Source organism: Eulemur rufifrons, chromosome 18 (genome assembly GCF_041146395.1).
Source record: "Eulemur rufifrons isolate Redbay chromosome 18, OSU_ERuf_1, whole genome shotgun sequence".
NCBI lineage: Eukaryota > Metazoa > Chordata > Mammalia > Primates > Lemuridae > Eulemur > Eulemur rufifrons.
Genome location: NC_091000.1, coordinates 65,515,796 through 65,535,453, shown reverse-complemented (window position 1 = coordinate 65,535,453; position 19,658 = coordinate 65,515,796). Strand labels below are relative to the sequence as shown.

Below are 19,658 nucleotides of genomic sequence, written 5' to 3'. Positions count from 1 at the left end.
CAGGGTGAAGATGCTGGTCACAGAGCCAGATAGGCAGGATGGCACAGGCACCAATGGTCAGGCTGGAGCAGTGGTGAGGACACAGGGAGATCCCATATGGAGGTCAAAGTGAGGGACTTGGAGCCAAGAAAGTACCATGTGACCTGGTGCAGTCAGATTCCGTGAAATTGCTGCCCTGGACCCCAGAGCACTGCTGCACAAGTCCAGTCTCAGCAGCCAAAGCTCCTGGGAGGTGGCACATTTCCCTCCTCTCATGCTGCTGATTAAAATCACTTTTGAATCACAGGATATGTATTCATTTATGGAAAAAATGGTAAAATGTCATTCATTTGCTCCTTTGTTTAAGATACCAAACTGAAACCATTTGAATTATTGAATATCTTTAAAGAATATCATTGCCTGCTTTATATCTAGAAGGCAATTTTGAGGTTGCAGCTGATAAAATGTTTCTACAAAGCCCAGTGGGCCCTTCTTTGACAAAATGGTAACACTATTTTCTAATTAGCAGTATCCTAGACAATACTTTAAAAAAAAGTTATTTCTTTGAGTTGGGCACTCACCTTGCAGTATTCTTTGCATCATTATCAAAAATACTTTTCTGTATAAGAAAAGGAAAACTTAGGTCCATTCCAGGTTGAGCTAATGAGATTTCACTGTACTAAGATGCAAAAGCATTTCTCAATAGAATGCCACATTATCCATAGAATCTCTCTGCTCTGTAACATTGTAATAACCACAGATATGTGGTTTCAGCTGATAAATTATTCAGTTGTCTTTATAAGTCTCTACTGCTATACTCTCTGCCTTGGAGTCTCAGATCCTGAAAAGCAGGAAATTGTGCTTGTCTAATATTGATCTATGGCACCCTGCAGGGATACACGTGACAAAAAATATTAAGTAAAAATATCCTTGACAATGACAGATTTTAAATGGCTCACCTGACCATAGCTCCAGCTTCTACTCTTGATCTCATTGACATCTCCATAAAAAATTACCCCGATGTCGTTCAGGACATACTCTTCTTTTTCTTTCTCATTGTCCAGATACACAGCATCCTCTGCATCAGGATTTAAACATAATGACCATTACCAAACCAGACTCTTTCCAAATACCTGCAAGTTTATTTTGTTCTTAAACTGCAATTTAATCAATTAAATGAAAAAATGTCTTTTGTTTCCCTAAGCATACCTCATTTCCCAACATTTTTAGCAACAGTGAACATCATCAGCACCAAAGACCAGTCTGTAAATGATGACATTTGTTGGCAAAATGCTGACAAACTCCGGCTCTTTAAGTTCCAAGCAGCACAATTAAATTGGTATGTCTCATTAAACATTTTATGATTCCAGTGCATCAGTAGTTTGAGATTCAGAGTTCTACGGTGTAGATGCAAATCTCTAACCCAGACCAAAAAAAATTTTCCAATCTTTTAATGTTAAGAGAAAACTAGCTGAATTGAAAATGATTTTTAAAACAAATCTGGGTCACATCTGAAGACAACAACATGATTTATCAAGTCTGGTTTGTGGCCCATGGCTGGCAGAAGGGAAGCTGTAAGTTGTCTCCTTTCAGTGAAAAATACTTGTGGATGTGTTGGTAGGTGAGTGTGCTCACCCAGCCTCCCTGGTCAGTTTCTTCCAGTGAAGGACTTTCCTGCCCTGTGGCTATAATCTCAGGAAGGCCACGCTCCCCATCTACCCACTTAGCAATCAGCCTGGCAATTATTCCCAGGCCTGGAATGAGAACAGCAAAGCATCTTTACGCAGGCTGGACCCGACAAGTATAAATCACATCCAGGTAAATTTGTGTGCTTGGAACAGGTATCCAGACTTTCTTATGTGGATTCTACCTCAAGGTTACAAAATAATTGATGCTAATAAATGCAGAAGGAAGGATAGAATTTGAATATCACCATTTTGCGATCCCTAATGAAACAACAGATCGAGGCTGAAATAATTAGTTAGGAGGGGAACTTGATAAGGGATGGAGAAGACTGATAAAACCTGATCTTGTTGATAAATCGAAAGGATGAATGTTGTGGAAAGCAGGTAGCGTGACTTATGAAGTATTTTTACCATGCCCACTAACCCCCACCAAAAAGAAAACACTTGAAGCTGAATATGATTGAGTATCTAGATTAACTACTGTTTAACAGAAACCACCACAGGTGTTAGAGAAACATATTTCATGACACCAGGGTATGGAATCAGCAAAATTCAGAACATGGAAAGTTCCACATGACAAATGATTCAGTCCCAGCAACAAGTCTGTGGCATGACGAAAACAGATAAAGAGGATTGCTCTAGAGAAAAAGACTTAAGACAACCAATTTTAATTTGTAGAGCTTAATTCAAACAAAGTATAAAAGTATTTTTTAGACACTGGGAAAGTTTGATTAAAGATGGATCATTAGGTAATACTAAGGAACTCTTGTTGAATGTTATTAGCTTAATAATTATTCACATACACATAAACACATACATACATACATACCTATATGTGTATACTGTATATATGTCTAGTTTTAAGAAGATGCATGCTAAAATATGTAGGTGTAAAATGACATGGCGACTGGAATTCAGTTGAAAATACTAAGGCAAAAGATAAGGGAAGACAGGATAGATGAAGCAGAGATGATGACTGTTGAGCTAGGAGATGTATAAATAGGCAGTTGTTGTACTCTTCTTTCTACTTCTGAGTTTGTCTTAAAATTTTTATAATAAAAATAAACTTTGTCAAAAAGCATAAAACTCAAATAAATAAAAACGTACAAAATGTTTTTAATTGGATGTGAAAATTCAATATTGTAAAGATATAAATTCTACCCAAATTAGTCCATAGTCAACATGAACCCAACCAAGATTCCATTCAGATCTTTTAGAATTCTGCATGCTGATTTAAAAGTTTATCTGGAAGAAACAATGTGGAAAAAAAAAATAGCAAAAAACTAAAATGTTGAAAAAGAAGGAAGATCAAGGGGCTTGCCCAATGGTCAATTGAACTTCCGACCCTAATTTGTACTTTCCTGTATCTACGCCCTTTTCCATGTGACTCGCATCTCTTCCCTCTAAACACGGAATATCCCCTCTTGACCTTGGGCTTTCTTTGGGTAATGGGGTGTTAGCAGAAGCCATGCAAGCAGGCTTGAAATGTGCTTGCACAGCCGAGCATGTGCTCTTACAACTCTGCTCTCACTGCAAATGAGAACAATGTTCCCCAGCAAGCCCACTGGTCAAAGGAGGCTGAGGAGCACAGGAAACCCTCATCTCACGGGTTACGGGTTGGGGCGGGCGGGGACAGGAGTCCGTCAGCGCATGCAGGCAGAGGCAGAGCCTCTCTAGCTGTTCCCACCTGACGCAGAGCTGACCAGTCCACCCCAGTCTAGAGGAACCCAACCCAGCCAAGCCCCTGATCTATGAGAATAAATGCTTATTGTTGTACGCTGCCAAGGTTTTCTGATTCTTTTTTATGTAGCATTGCTGTGATTATAGCTAATGGAAATGAAGCTATAATTAAAACTGACATGGGCATAGCAATAGACAAATATATGGATGAACTAGATATATATGAGATCTTAGTATATGATAAAAACAGGACTTAACATCAATGAATAATGATAGATCCAATCAGCTCATTGGTGTTTTGATAACAGGCTAACCAAATAAGAAGAAAAATGTCAGTAAGATCTTTTCCTCTTACCATATACAAAACTTATGCATAGAAATAAGAGGTGCATGTATGTCTCTTCCTGTCAATCCCTAACTTACCTAGTATTTTCCAGATATGAATGGGTAGAGAAAGAAAGCATTCAATAAATATATGAAAAGAGTCTCAACTTCACTAATAATTAGAGACATACAAAGTAAATAACCACAAAACACCAAAGAAAAACCATAATTTTCCTACTATTATATATTAGCAAATATTAAAATAAATGGTAATACCTAGAACCAATGAGGCTGCAAAGAAGTGGGATATTGTCATGTACTGTGGCTGCAGTATAAAATAGTGCAGCCTTTTAAAAGGGTAATTTGGCAGCATCTATGCAAATCTACAACGAGAATTAACTTTGACCAAACAATGCCATTTCTGGGTGCTATTCTACAGAAACACATTTGTACCAAATGTATGTGCAACCTTCAATACAGCTTAATGTGCTATAGTGAAAATAGGAAACACTTCAAACAGTTGCAAATAAAAGACCAAATCAATTATGGTACAGTCATACCAAGCAGCCATTAAGAAGAATATGCATGTACTGATACAAAACACTCTCCAAAATACATTGTGTGAGAAAGTAAGACGCAGAGCACATGTGTAATGCAGTCTTATTTGTGGTTAAAAAATCCAAATCTATGGTATGGGTGTGGATATCAACACGTAAAATGATAGCAAAGCATCTGCAATGGTAGATACAGTTGTTTTCCCCCGGGAATTCTCTGGCATTGGAAGGTTGGTGAAAAGGAGAGTTTACTTTTTATCATCTGCGTGTCTATATTTGAAAAGGAAAATACATTCAATTAATTGTCAATTAAAAATGAAAATCATTAAAAATACATTAGGTGGTAACACACCAAAATGTTGACAGTTAGTGTCTCTGATTTGTAGACCTCTGAGGTCTTTTTATGCTTTTATTATTTTTGATTTCTATCATAAGACTTTCATCCACAGAAAGTTATTTTTTAAAATGTGTTTGCATTTAAGTGAAACTACCTATTTAATAAGAGGTTAACACCTTTAATGTGTTAATTTTTTTAACAGTAAAAGGGTTGTGCTCTTTGTTATTATCACTATTCTTATTAAATATTATCAGATAAATATAGCTCTTCCTCTTTAAGTCTCATACCCTGTTCTCTCCAACGCAGGCTAGATTAAGCCTTGTTCCCTTAGTGCCCTGTGGATGCTGAGGCAATTTTCATGCACAGTAAGGACATTACCATTTAATTATTTATTGAACAAGCATGTGTTTGGATTTTCTATGTGCTGGGAACTTTCTAAGTGCTGTATAGAGAAAAATTAACTCATTAACACTCATAACATCCCTATGAGAAAGGTATTCCCATTTCATCGACGAGGAAACTGAGGCAGAAGGAAGTAAAGCACCTTCCCCAAGGCCGCAGTGCTCGTGAGATGTGAAGCCAGGGTCTGAATACGAAGCTGCCTCCTAAGTAGGCTGTGACGAGTCCGAGGGATCAGGTCCCCAGCACCCAGCACAGAACCCGAGGGCACGGCAGGAAGTCAGTAAATGTCCCCTGAAAGAATTAGAGACTAGACTGAAAGGACGTCTGGAGCTGAGAGGGTGAGGGAGAAGTCCAAGAAAATGAAGGATTTACCTTTGGGCTTTGGGTTAGTATTGATGGGAAGTTATAAATTTAGGTGGCAAACTATGAATAGAGAGGAGTTCTGCAGCTCAAGACTGGGCCACCCTCTTCCTTCCAGCGGCTGAATTAAATCTCACCTCAAAATGGGCGGCACCACCATGAATCCACAACAAGGCGAGGGAGTCAAATGGGAAGCTGTGATTTTAATTTTAAATTTATTTATGATTTTAAAAGAAGATTGAAGGTGGAAAGCAGTGCTTTATTTCCCCAGTTTTTATTCAGATCTGTCACTTTAAAATATAGTTGTCCAAAGCTAGGTTAAAAAAAAAAAATTATATCACTATGGAAACTCCAAAAAACTCCCTATGTTTGAAAGGCCAACAAAAATAGGAAAATTTAATCATTTGCCTCTGGAGATTTTTGTTGTTGGGTTTTGGTGGTGGTTTTTTTGTTTTTAATTTTTGGTTTGTAGCAGGGTCTTAGTAGTTCTAGGGGGAGGCTGGTTCTCCAGTTAGTAAAATGCAGGACTCTACTATTAGGAAAAAACAAACTAACCAATAACTCACTGTCCTTGAAACCCACCAGTTTACTGTTAGAAGGTGGGGTGGGTGTGTGCTTGTGTGTGAGCTGGAAACTACACTTCTGAACCACGTGCGGACTGAGAGGAGGAGGTCTAGGTGGCTCACAGAGTTATTGGTAGCACCGTGGACCTGTTGACAACTTTTCAATCCTCAGTAATCTCTGGCAGACAACCACCACTACGATAAAACTCTGGAAGAAAACAGGTCACACCTGGCGTCATTGCAGAATGTGCCACAGTATCTCCACTGGCTTCCCCAGCGCAGCTCGGCCACCGGGACAGGCCGCTGACACGCTGGTCAGTAACCGCCCCGCAGGCTGACCGAGGATTTCCAAGAGGCAAGTAGACAAGAATGACGACCTCATTTATTTTACTGTTCCTCCGGTAGGAATGGTGGGATGGTAAAAGAAAGATCATGGGCTGAGAAATTTTAGGGCTGATTTCAGGCACCCTTGGAAATTCCCACCATCCTCCCCACCCAGAAAAAGTAAGAATTTATAATAGACATGTAAAAATGAATGTTGAGCTTATTGATTTTTAGTATCTGTGTAACCTCTTTGGGAGAAGGAGGGCCATTCATCACTACATGAGCTGATAAACTCCTTCTGCTTATCTGCGTGCCATTCAAAGTTAGGAGCCCCAACTCCTGCGTCCTTAGGCTGCAGCCCAGCAAGGGGCGCCCAGGGGTCAAACAGAACTGCCCTGCCAGGAAGGCTGTCAGACAAGGCATCGGACTCACACTTCAAACAAAGTTTGGTTTTATTTCTCATCCTTTAGAAGGAAAAATGATTTGGCCCCTTCAAAAAGACAAAATGCGTCACCTTCTTAGGCAAGGGACGAATTTAGAGCGAGGGCATTGGGAATCACCGCCACTTGCTGCCCCTTTATACAAAAGCCCAGCCCCACTGAAAGGGGAGGCGGGTGCAGGAGCGCGTGGTAATCCCTCCTGGAGGGAGTGGCCTGGTCTGCAGAGCAAACGCGCTCCACAGTGGTGTCATCAGGGTATGTCTTTCCAACTCAAAGTGAATCGGAAGGGCCGGCCAACTCCAGCAGGCTGCGTGTGCTGCGGCCACATCAGGAGCAACTTCCTGTCTGTGGCAGTTGTGAGCCTATTAAGCAATGGCATTTCTAGAGTCTGAGCCTTTTATTTTGGAACGTGACAAAGCCACTGCCTTAGCAAGGTGGCTTCATACAGACACGCCAGAGGCCTTGCTTCCTGAGAGTCACTCTGGAATGGAGGAAATCTGCGAAACCCAGACACCTGGCTCCTCCGCACTTTGGCTGCCCCGACATTCCTTGCAAGCGCCTTGCACTATGCTGCAGCTCATACCAGCTTGGGGAGGTTATTCGATTTGTGTTAATTTGTTAGTTTTGCTGGTTAAGGAATTTTTAGTGTACTTAGATATCTTCAGAAGATAGACTATTATTCATGAAGCAATTCTACAAAGAAAATGTCAGAGCTTCTTTACTTAGCACGTATCCTTTAAGGGAGCCTGTGCCCTTGTTGGCATACTTTAATTTTCTTTCCTCCAGAGACAACTTTCATTTGATCTTATAAATATCGACCTGGATTTATTTATTTACTTACTTATTTACTTTCTTGCTTACTCACAATGGCAGGACTTTCCGACATTTGTTAGATCATCACAGAATCTTCCCGGCTGGCCACGTACTCTTGTTTCTCTTGCTACACAGGCTAGATACCAGTGGCTTTTGTTTTAAAAATACAAGAGCTTACCCCGACTGAGTCAGAACACCCAAGTTGTAGCCCCAGTTTGTTTCCTAACTTCCTATAAGACCTTGAGAAATTTATGTCACATCAGGGAGCCTGTTTTCTCTCTTGAGATTTGAGTCCAGTAATCTTTTCCCTGCGTCTCAGGGTGGTGGTTAGCAGTTGAGTTTAGCAAAGGTTTATGGAACATCAGCTGTGTGCCAAGCACATGCAAGGCATGAGGTGAGGATCGTGCAACCCTTCTAACCATGCTCCTTCTAGAAACATCTTGTAAACAGATTTGGACCTTGCTCCTACGGTCACCTGTATGCCACTGAGAGGAAGGTTTACTTTGAGCTCTCTGGGATCCCTTGCGACTGCAGTGCCACACTCAGTGATACTCATTGGTGTAAAAAGGACGAATGAGCCTCTAAGTGATTCAGACACTGGGAAGAGTGACATATACTATTTTACCTAACAGACGGATTGAATCAATAAGGGCTACAATTTTCACATAAGCTGTATTAAAACTTAGTAAAAATTCAATTAACCAATTACTATTCTATGCAAGCACTGTTCTGGGGCTGGAGAGCGTACAATGCTAAGTCACTGACTGGTCTCTCCTCACTCTCCAATTAGGTCAGAGGCTCTTGTTTTATGTTCTCCTTGTGCCCTGACTTATTTTAGTAGTTTTTACAATGATAATTAGTTTTTTATTAGTAGCACATTTGTAAAATCCTTGCTAGAAGCTCTATGAGGGCAAAGACTGTGTCTGTCTTTTTAACTGCCATATTCTCAGTACCTAATTTAGTACTGACTCAATTTTTATGAAGGAACAAATAATACTGTTGTACTATGCACGGGTAATCGTGTTGCCGTGGGCATGAGGGCACACGTGTGATCAATATCCACGGACTCACGGGTGAATGACTCCAGCCTAAGGGTGTAAATTCTGGGCTGGGCTCAAGGGTCTCCAAGAGAAGGGCTGTTGGTCATTGTTACTCCGAGGACAGAGGACACCAGTCCTGGGGAACTACTCCATTCTGTCCTGAAGGGGCTCCAAGACCACTTATAACTACAAAGTAAATAGTCTAGGGATGAACTGAGTAATAGAATACAAGCTGGTTATATTTACTGCCTATTAAAAGCATTCAGGGTATTGGAAACATTGATTTCTTTATTAAATTAAATTGATTTCTTTAGGGAAAAATGCAAAAATTACGTTGAATAAAAAAGTTAGAAATGCCAGATGCTAATTTGGCATCAGATGCTAAAAGAAAAGCGAAGTCTACACACACATCACTGCACACACACTCCCCCCACACAGCATAGATGGGTTTTACTTTTTTCAAGATGGTAAGGTCTGAGATTACGTTTACAACTTATCTGTGATGACAGTGTGCAGGGAGCCTAAAAAGTATTTACTTGGAATTATTGAATCAACACAGCATTTATTAAACATCAAGGATGTGCCAGGCACCATGCCAGATGCCAGGAACGTGAGGCTGAGCGAGGTAAGAGAAAGCCGGTGAGGAGGGGTGTGGGGGAAGCCAGTCCTCAGGAGGAGGAAACCCCATGAGAGTCACATCACCCAACCAAACCTGCAGCCAAATACCGCCCCAGAGAGCTTGGCTCGGGTATCAGAAAGCTCAGTCTCTCAGAACCCACTCTCTGGCACTAATGGGGAATATTCTAAATTTAAATAGTGAAATACATTCCGTAATTTAGAGTTCCTGAGTGGTCAGAAAAACAAGAAGAATTCAGAGTAAATGCCCAACTTGCTCCTGCTGCCTTTGTGGGGTCAGTCCTCTCCCACTCCCTGTGAGAGGCGTTCGCCCCCAGAAGGGACCTGCAGGCCGGTCAGCACTGGTAAATTAAAAACGAAGCGACGGTGCTCCCTGCATCCACCCCTGCCCTCGCCGGTGCGGTGTTGCATTGATCTCCATTAGTGATTCAGTGATTAGGAGGACAAATTGCCTATGAATGCAGAGCAGGCTGCAGGGCCCTCAGGAGCACAGCTGAACATTCCTCTATCAATAAGGCTGCGCGTGCCGGTGTAATTGTCGACCCAGCATCCTTTGCCACCTTGGGCCTCAGCTCCACACCTGGCGTGTAGCGTTTCCTGCATCTCGCTACCAGGCTCTCTTTTGACAATTTCTGGGAATGGTTGTCCTTCTCCTCTTCTGTTATCTATTCCACTGGGGCAATGGCCCCACCCCTCTGCTTTGACCTGCTTTTCAGTCTCTGTGAGTCCTGTGATTTACCTTAACATCGGCAAACACAAAGCAGTGGTGACTGTCGGGCTGTACTGTACCTGCTTGTGTGTGGGGGTTCATCATACTGATCCCCTTTTGAGGTTGCTTTGGGTGCTAGGTTGGGAAAACCACACAGTGAGTAAAGTGAGGAGATGACCTTTCTCCCATTTCATAAAACAAAACAAAACAAAATGTGTAGTGCCCGAAAGCAAGGTTGTTGGAGGAGCCCAAGCAATGCAATAAAAGAGCTTGCTGGATCCCTCTGGATGAGAGAAAAAAGAGAACTTGCTCCTGGGGGAGAAGTTTGGAGAACAAAAGAGAGTAATAGAGAGAGAGAAGAGGTGTTAAGGGGGAGATACCAAGATTAGGCTCAGGGAAGAGCCAGTGAAATTTAAGACTCTCCTGTGTTTTGTGATTATTGTTTCTTTTTTTTTTTTTTTTCAGCAATGGGATCTCACTATGTTGCCCAGGCTGGACTCCAACTCCTGGGCTCAAGCAAAATCCTCCCACCTCAGCCTCCCAAGTAGTTGGGATTACAGGTGCGGGCACTGCCACTCCTGGCTTTGTAATTATTGTTTTGTGAAGCAGCGGTTCTCTAAGTGTGGTCCCCGACCAGCGGCACCAGATCCCCCAGGAACTGGTTAGAAATACAAATTCTCAGGCCCAAGCCCAGACCTGCTCAATCTGAGGATGCTGCACAGAAACGTGTATTTTAACGAGCCTGCAGGTGATTCTGATGTGCTCTGAGGTTGAGAACCACTCAGTAAATCTTTCCTCCTCTTGCCCTCCACACCAAATTGCAATTAAGGTCTAGACATTCACAGACATGTTGTGCGGCTGTTTTTGTTGTTGCCAATGTTGAAATTGAAGGGGGTCAAGTTTCTCACCTGTAGCATCATAGGCTTCAGCACTGGGGGTTGGGGGGGAAATGGAATTCTTAGAGTCAGAGACAGCCGCAAGAGCAGAAATCCCCAAGGAATTTCACAGAAATGTTTGGACTTCCATGGGCCAAGGAATGAAGAGGGCTGTGGCAGTTCTCCCGTGTTCTGGAGAGCAGGGGGACCCACGGGCACATTTCTGTCCAAGCTCACCCTCCGCTCCCCAGATGATGAGCTTGCATCGCATCTTCCCTAGCAAGCCTCCCACACCCCCTCCTTGCTACTTGTTCTCAACCCATGACTTTGCTTAACCCTCCCCTGAGACAAAAAGAATCACAAAATGAAAACAACCTCATCCTCCTTCCACTGACACTAGGAAATCTGCACCTATCTTCTCCCACTGTGCGCCTGTCTCATGGAGGGGGACAGCCTCCCCCATCACCAGCCCTTCACCTGTTCCCTGGATCCCGGCCACTCACTCTTGAAGCATTTCACTCCTGAAGCCAGCGCTTCTCCACCTTGGCTTCAAGAATCACCTGCAGAGCTTTTAAAAAACCCCGAAGCCCGGGCTGCGCTCCAGAGCAGTTACAGCAGGATGTCTGCGTGGGAGGACTGAGGCACCAGCGGTTGCAAAGCTCCCTGGTGACTGCAGCGCGCGGCCACGGCTGTGCAGCACTGCCCGCTCTCTGGGCTCCAGACTCTCCGCCTGCCTCATCTCCATGACCATAAAATCACACCTACTCTCTTGTCTTTAAAAAATTCTCCCTTGACCTTCACATGAACATCTAGGTTCTGCACAAAGTCTTCCTGAGAGACGACATCATCTGCCCCTCTCCTTTCTCACCTCCCGCTTACGCTGCAGTCCATGCTCACCTCCCTGACTCTGTCACTGCGCTAGTGAAACGGTCCTTTTCAAGATCATCAGTGGCTTCCGTATTTCCACAGGGTGTGACCACTGTCCTTCCTGATCCTAGTCAACATATCAGCAGCATTCAGCAGAGTTAACTGTTGTCTTCCCCCATCGATGGATATCCCTGGCTCTCTGCTCTTTCGATTTCCTTGTCCCCACTGACTGCTCCTGCGTAGTGTCCTTTGCTGACTTCTCCTCTGTCTCCACTCTGATTGTTCATGGTCCTGAGTCCATTTGGGTTCATTCCTGCTCCCAATGGTCCCCATATTTGCACGTCTAGCTCAGCCATCTCCTTTGAGTACTAGATTCACTTATTCAAGTGTTTACTTGACGTTTTCACCTGGATGTCTCACAGACATCAGCAAATAAACATTTCCAAATGTAACTCGCAGTTTCACTCCTAGAAGCTCCCCCCCCAACTGCCGTCAGTCTTTCCAGCTCCGAAAATGGCACCACCATCAACCCAGTTGATCAAACCAGCTGTCTGAGTTCCTCTCGACTCCCCCCTCTTCTTTCCCTCTCATCTTCAGTCTCTGTGCAAGTTCTGTTGTGAATCCAAAATAGATCTCCAATCCATCCCCTTCTCCTCCTCTGCACTGCTGCCACCGCAGTGTAGTCTGTCATCGTCCTTGTCCCAGACCACAGCTTCCAAACTGTTCTAGCTGGTTGTAGCTCACCTTCCACCAATCCTTTCTGTGCATCAAAATACCTGTCCAGGTCCCATCCAGGGCAGCGGCCGTGTTGCCTACAGACCTGAGCAACAGAGGTGCCTGGACACTGCTCACCATGGATGCGCTGAAGACCAAGGCAGCAATTAGCACAAGGTTGTTAGCCTATCCACTTCCCGAGTGGCTCTCCCGTAAGGTCAGTGTGTCAGGCAGCATGATTAACCCTTTTCACCTCAAGAAGAGTGGCCACATACGTCGAAATGCAAGTGGACATGGACCTCATTTCACACAGATAATGTAGTCCAGAAAAGTTGTGAACAAACCAAAGTCTGAGTAAATCGTAGCGTTCTTGAAATGTCCTGGGGTGCTAGATAGCTATATGAGGCCTGTGATTTTTTTGTAATGAAAAGAAAGTTGAGAACAGACTCCCGGTTTATTTATTTTATAAGTATGGATTTTGCAAATATACTTTTCTTATCCATCTTATCCATCCACCTCCTACATACTCCTCCCTCTCAGTCTCCTTTGCTGATTCTTTCTCCACTGGACTCCTGGATGCTGGTGTCCCTGAGGGCTGGATAGAGAGTCTATTTCCTTCTGTGGCTATATTTTTGCCCTGGGTGCAGATAATTCCCATATACACATTGCTGAATCTCCTCTCCATATCCCCACACCGACTTCTCATTTCTGCTTGTACATCTACGGTTACCTCCAACTTCACATTTTCAGAAGCTTAGTTTATCTTTATATCTCTGATCCTCTCAGGATTTTTCATCTCCACCAAACAGTTGCAAAATGCCTTTTGTCTGGCTGATGAGACCATTCTAAAGAGCAGTCCACCTTTGAACTGCACACGGCCCAGATCACATCTTCTGTTACCATCAACCTTGAATAATCAACCTTGAATATCTGTCCTATCGAAAGGAGTGTTGGATACAAGATGATGAGGATGGGTGGGTGGGGAGTATAGGATTAGCTTGGTGCCATCTGCCAACACATGGAACAGATGATTCAAAGAAAAGTTCAGCGAAATCCAGGCTTATGTTCTAGATGAGTAGAAAACATTGCTGTCCAGTTATCTACATCTAGTTCCGATGAACCTTGATCCAAATGCAACTCTTACAAACAGGGGTCATTCAATATAGACCCATTTCAGAAGATATTAGAGAGCAATTCGTACGGGATAGGATGATGTGAGAAGGCTGCTGGCCCATCTCAGTTTTTATATGTTTTGTTGACTCATTTCCTAAGACCTAAAAGTGGACCCCCCCATCAAGGCTTATGCAACATCTACATCTGCCTGGGGAACTTAAAATCAGTCTCGCACCGCATATGGGAGCAGGGGAGAGATATGGAAGGGTAGAGACGTGATTACAGAGAAAATACTGTGTGAGACTGAGTTGCTAAACAGAATTGATGGAGACATCATTGAACTTGACTGAGTTTATTTGAATGTAACTAGATTAAACTTCTGCAGCAGACAGAAAGGAAGACTGAAAATAGCAGTAGAGATCAAGTTACATTGCATTAAAATACAGTTAAATGTTTGCACTTCAGAGTTATGGCTTGAAATTTGCACCCATTGTGCACATAAAGAAGTTTGTGGAGTCCTTTAGATATTCAGGCTTTCTGTTCTTGAATTAGAGAGAGGGAAATATTAGTTTCACTATGAACAGAGTTGACTTTATTCTATTTTTCTGAAGTCAGAGTTATGAATTTCTTTTTTTTTTTTTCTAGACAGGTTCTCACTCGGTCACCCAGGCTAGAGTGCTGTGTTCCATTATAGTTTGCTGTAACCTCCAACTCTTGGGCTCAAACCAGCCTCCCAAAGCACTGGGATTACAGGAGTGAGCCACAGCACCTGGCCTGGATTGTAATAGTTTTGATAGTCAAGTTTAATAAGCTCTGTTCTTTTACAAAGCAATCACATACAGAGGATACACCATCAGCATATAGCTCCACAAATAACTCGTTGTGCAACCTTAGGTAATCTTCAATTAATCCTGAAATAAATGTACAGCAGCACAAACTTCACATATACAGGTTTTATTCTCACATACACAGAGGACGAATTTTATATCTTTCTCTTTTAATCATGAAAAACAGTACATGTAGGAAAAGAACACGTCTTCTAGAATAACCCTGCTACCTCTCCAAAAAGAGACGCATTGGAAATACATAAATTTTTAAATGAGAAAACTGAGTGCCTGCCCCTTACCTTCACACCAGGGATTGAAGAGAATGTACGTGTCTGTTTCTGGGTTTCGGCTGGTTCGGAGTATGCCGTAGGGGGTCCAGACGGCGACGTACATGCGGAATTTCCCCACGATGCATTCAGGGGAAGACTGGACAGACAGCCGGACAGACCTGTCCTCATTCATCACGACTTTGGCCCCCCACTTTCCACTTTGTAGCTCTGGGACTACAGGCACCGGGATGTAGGTTCCCTTGTTCTCCTGAGGGTAGCGACCTACGAGAAGAAAGAAGAAATACAGTGTTGAGTAGATTTCATAAACCATTTTTGTTGTCACTTTCTTATCTTGTAGCTGAAGCGGGGCAGGGAGGAATAATCCTTTAGACTTGAAATCATAAACTTTAGGTTTGGATTTTATTTCTGCCACCAACTAGCTGTATGAAAGTAATGGACTTTCTTAGCTTCTTTGAGGCTCAGATTTGTCATGTCCACAAAAAGAAAAGAAGACTTGAGACTTTTGTTGCCTGGTTAGATAATGAATTCAAAAAAGATGTAAAGACATTAATTTGAATGCGAAGACAAAGCTTGTAGGGTACCGTAAGGTTATTCCCTGAAATTCTGCCCTCTAAAAAGTTAGAATTGTTTTATTAGGTAGAAGTAATATTAGTTGCACAACACTGTTTTTAGGTACATAAGGCAAATGGGTTTTATTTATTCTGAATACAATTTCTTTGTTTATTACAATTACCTATAAAGTGAGTATACTAAAAAGCTGTCTATATGTAATCACTCTCATATGCAACCTAAATATGTGCTTGCTGCCAATCCCATTAGCAGTTTGGGCTTATGTCACGGGCAGTGGCTCAGAATTCAGGCTCCAGTGGCAAATGATCTGGTCTGAATCTTGGCTTTGCTCCTTCTTACTCTTACAACCTCTGGCAAATTAACTTGACCTTTACAAATCCCTATTTCTTTCCCTTTTTCTTCGTCAATAAATGAGGATAATAATACCACCTATCTCATAGAAAGACAAAATCAAATAACACATGGAGGATGCTTTGCACATAATTTATTGTGTATAACAAATACTTGAAAATGTTTAGCTGTTGTTTTAGTAGTAATAGAACATTAAACATCAGAGAATTTTACCATATTTTTAGGAACATCATACTTTGTGAATAAGCTATCTCCAGATAAATCTTATTCTTCTTTATTGCTACCATTTTGGACCAAATTCTTATTTCATCATCTTAACCTCAAAACTAAAATTTACCACTGGGTTCCTAAACTATAGAAAGAGTCAACCTGACAGCATTCTTTAACTCTAGCTTACAGAGTTCAAGTTTACAGTTTAGCTTACAGGATGATCAAATTCATAGTTTCATTTACGATTTAGTTTGCAGGATAATAAAATTCATAGATATTTTAAACTGGAGCAAATTATTCACTTATAAACTTTTCCACAATGTGATAGATTAGTTCTTCTTGGCTTGAAAAAAGATACATATCAGACAAGTCTGCAAATTATTTTGATTATAAGCAGAAGAACCTTCAAGAGCAAAATATATGCACTTCAACTGTTTTATATAAACCATGTAGAGCAGCGGTCCCCAACCCTTTTTGGCACCAGGGACCGGTTTCATGGAAGACAATTTTTCCACAGATGGGATAGGGGTGGGGTGGGGGTGGGGGTGGGGGTGGGGGTGGGGAGGGGTGGTATTGCGCAGCCCAGTTCTCAACAGACCACAGATCAGTGCCAGGGCGTGGCCTGGGGCTTGGGGACCACAGATGTAGGGGATTCCACATTAAAATGAACTAAAAAATAATGCTACATTTTAGCTACCCCAACTACTGAAGTAATTTTAAAGATCTTTAAAAGAGGCTTTGGTAGGCACATTGTCAGAGGTAGAGCATTTTAAGGAGGTCGTGACATAAGTTACTGCTGGGTAGTTCTGTGAGGATGCTTAATCTTAATGAAAATAATAATTTACCCAGTGCAAACCAGGAAGAAAAATTAGAAGCCCAGTGCTTTGCTGCGTGTTAGGGGTATCAGTTAATCACCACTCAGAATGAATATCGCATATTCATCATAAATCCAATAAGAATTTAAAAATGGTTTTCTGCCAAGGTGCCATGGCGTCCAAGTGGTGGTCTTGGGAACACGTGGGGCTCAGCCTCTAAGGAGCCCTCCATAAATCCACCTGCAGGAGATGTTTGTTCCAGAGGCTACTCTGTTCCCTGCTGCCTGTTTACGCTTCCTCTTTGAACACGTGCAACCTCTTGGGTGAGGCTGCCCTTTTCCCCAGAGTCCTTGCTGTTCTCTGGAAGCCCTATCACTGCGGAAGTGCAGGCACCAAAAGCAACCTTTCCAGGTAAACGGGGTCCATAATTCAGTTATTATGGTGGCTCCCAGCAGCTGTTGCCACTAAATACTGATTTGGATTTAGAATGCATAGTATTAAAAAAGACGTAAGTTTAGTAAAAATGAACTTTCAAAGGTAAAAATCTATGTGAGAATGACAGATCAAAAAATAACGGATGAAAGGACTTTTAAAACTACTAAGTACGCACCTTTGGGACAAGCAAAGAAGGAGGAGGGTGTATCTGAAAGCACTCTTTGTACCTGCTGTGTGCTCAGACCTCAGCTTCACCTTGGCACTAACTTCTACTTTTGTTGAAGACATTGAAAGAATGAAGACAATCGTTAGTTTTCAATATTATTCTTCAAATGATGACTCAAAGACTCACTAAATTTTACCTTTCAAATCCATGTTATACAAAAATAGCAAAGAAAAAGGAGAGCTATATTTATTTATGCTGACTTTGAACCCAGTCATAACCTAATCTAAAGACTAGTTTGTTTGGACATTTTTCATTCATACAGTATTGCCAACTATGTGCTAAACATCATGCTAAGTGCCGGGGATGTAACAGTGAACAAAACAGACAGTAACTCCTGTGCTCAAAGAGCTTATGTTCCACAGAGAGAGCAAATGCCTGTGGTGTTTATTATGTTCCTGTTATTCCTTATCAAAACCTACAAGAAGGAAACCATTATCGTTATCCTAATTTGACAAATCAGAAAACTAAGACATGGAGTCACTAGGTAATTTGCCCAGGGTAATGCAAGGAGCAAGTAATGGAGTTTGGATTTGAACCCAGACAGTCTGGCTTGAGAGCATGGGAGTTTAACCACATAGTATGAGCTAAAAATGCTTCAGAGTTGGTGAGAACTATGTTGAATTCTGACTCCACAATTAACAATGGGGAACAACTTGGGCAAAATTGCCTCATTATCTTAGCTTCCATTTCCTTGACTCTTTGTAGTTTAGTTCTGGAAATGAAAAGAAAATAGATTTTATAATATAATAAAAGCTTCATGCCTGGCACACAGTAGGGGCTGGCTCAGGGGCCGGTGATTGCTTTTTAAACGTCACAGCCACTGGAAAGTAAAGGCAGAAGGAAGAAGATTTTTTTCTTCTCTGATTCTGAACCTGAAGAAAGGGGGGTGTCCCAGGGGAAGCAGGTTCCCTGTGTTGAGCGAGGTGTTGTGGCCACGGGGAAGCAGTTCGCTGGCTCTGATACTTCCTGGGTCATCTTGTGCAAAGCACTCATCCCCTGTCAACTGATACCTCACTGATTCTCTACAATGGAGATAACAGTGGTCATGGTTTGCGATGGGGAAGGCAGCTCATCAAGTGGCCGCTGTATTTCCACATTGTCTGAGGCGCTCTGATTCCTCCAAGTGACCCTGTCTCTGCTCTGGCTGTGGGAAGCCAGGCTGGGTTCACCAATTGCCGACACAACTACAGAACTCAAATCTACTTTCAAAGGCCAGTTTATCCCACATTCTATATAAAATCTTGAGCTGACTGATTTTTCCATCAGGAGAACTATACAGGCCAAAAATAAAAAATAAAAAGGTGGTGTCATTCATTATTAACTAAAAAGTCTTCATAATTCCAGAATCATTGTAGAAGAATCACATGAAACCTGCCATTCAATCATAATTTTTGATTTTCTGAGTCATTAATGGTCACCACATTCTCCATTCATCCCTTAGAGCAGGGGTCAATAAACTATAGCCCGTGGACCAAATATAACTTGCCACTTGTTTGTGTAAATAAAGTTTTATTGGAACACAGTTATGCTGATTTGTTTGTGCAACACTACAACTGCAGAACTGAGTAGCTGTGACAGAGACCATATGGTCTGTGATGCCCAAAATATTTACTGTCTGGCCCTTATGGTGAAAGTTTGCCAACCTGCCTTACAGGTTTTACATTTTATTTACTTAAGGGGTGATTTGTTACAGACACTTGGAGTCTAAGACTTGGGCCTAAGAAGACAATACCATCACACAGTTTTTCCTTCCAAAGGGAGACACATTACTAAAGTATTCACAGACATCTGCACCACTACTAGGTCAACCTTCAGTTGCCTTAAAGCCTCCTAGTTAAATTCCTCACAGTCTCAGGGGGTGTTAAAAGCATAGGAAGTTAGTCGTAAACTTTTTACTAATTTCACAATCCGTAGCTAAAATGTACAATTTTAAGACTGTAAAATTTGTTTAAAGTTGTGCAGGCAGTTCACATAGAGATGAGAACAAAGTGATGGGAATGAACGTTTGTCTCCTGGGTCCTTACAAAAACTCTGCGAGGGCATTTGGTAGGGGTGTAGCCAGGTGGAGGGGGACGGGCTGGGACTCGGCGCTGGGAGCTGGTTCTCCTGGCTCCGCGCCCTGCTGTCCCAGTGGAGGAAGGTGGAGGGGCCGGACAGGATCAGGGAAGACGGAGGAAGCCAAGGGAAGAATAAAGCTGGAAACTGTGAAGGAAGCTGAGGCAAGGACAGCGAGATGATGTGCCCGGGTGGGTAAGAGGTGCGTGAGCCACGAGTGCGCATCACGGGGTAAAAACTGAATGGGGAGAAACGAGACCTGGCGGAGAGGAACTTGCGCAAGGGTCTTGGATAACAGGGATTCCAGCTGGGGAGGCTTCTAAAGCAATGTCAGCCTGCAAAGGCTGCAGGGAGAAGGCTGAGCAGCCCTGCTCATATGGTGAGGCCATGTGGCCCCGGACCAGGGTGGAAGCAGATCAGAAACAGGTAGTGATTACGTGAATTCCACGGGGAGGACCAGAGCC

The 19,658-nt window shown here is 42.6% G+C and overlaps 1 protein-coding gene across 1 annotated transcript in view; it reads right to left on the bottom strand.

The window, feature by feature from the left end:
* The window catches only part of F13A1 (coagulation factor XIII A chain), a 153,945-nt gene that overhangs the window by 82,336 nt on the left and 51,951 nt on the right, over positions 1–19,658 (bottom strand). Inside the window, exons 4-5 of the mRNA XM_069493144.1 lie at positions 14,542–14,793; positions 939–1,057 (exon numbers count right to left, since the gene is read on the bottom strand). Coding sequence (XP_069349245.1) covers positions 939–1,057; positions 14,542–14,793 — 371 coding nt within the window. The remainder of the gene's footprint in view (positions 1–938; positions 1,058–14,541; positions 14,794–19,658) is intronic.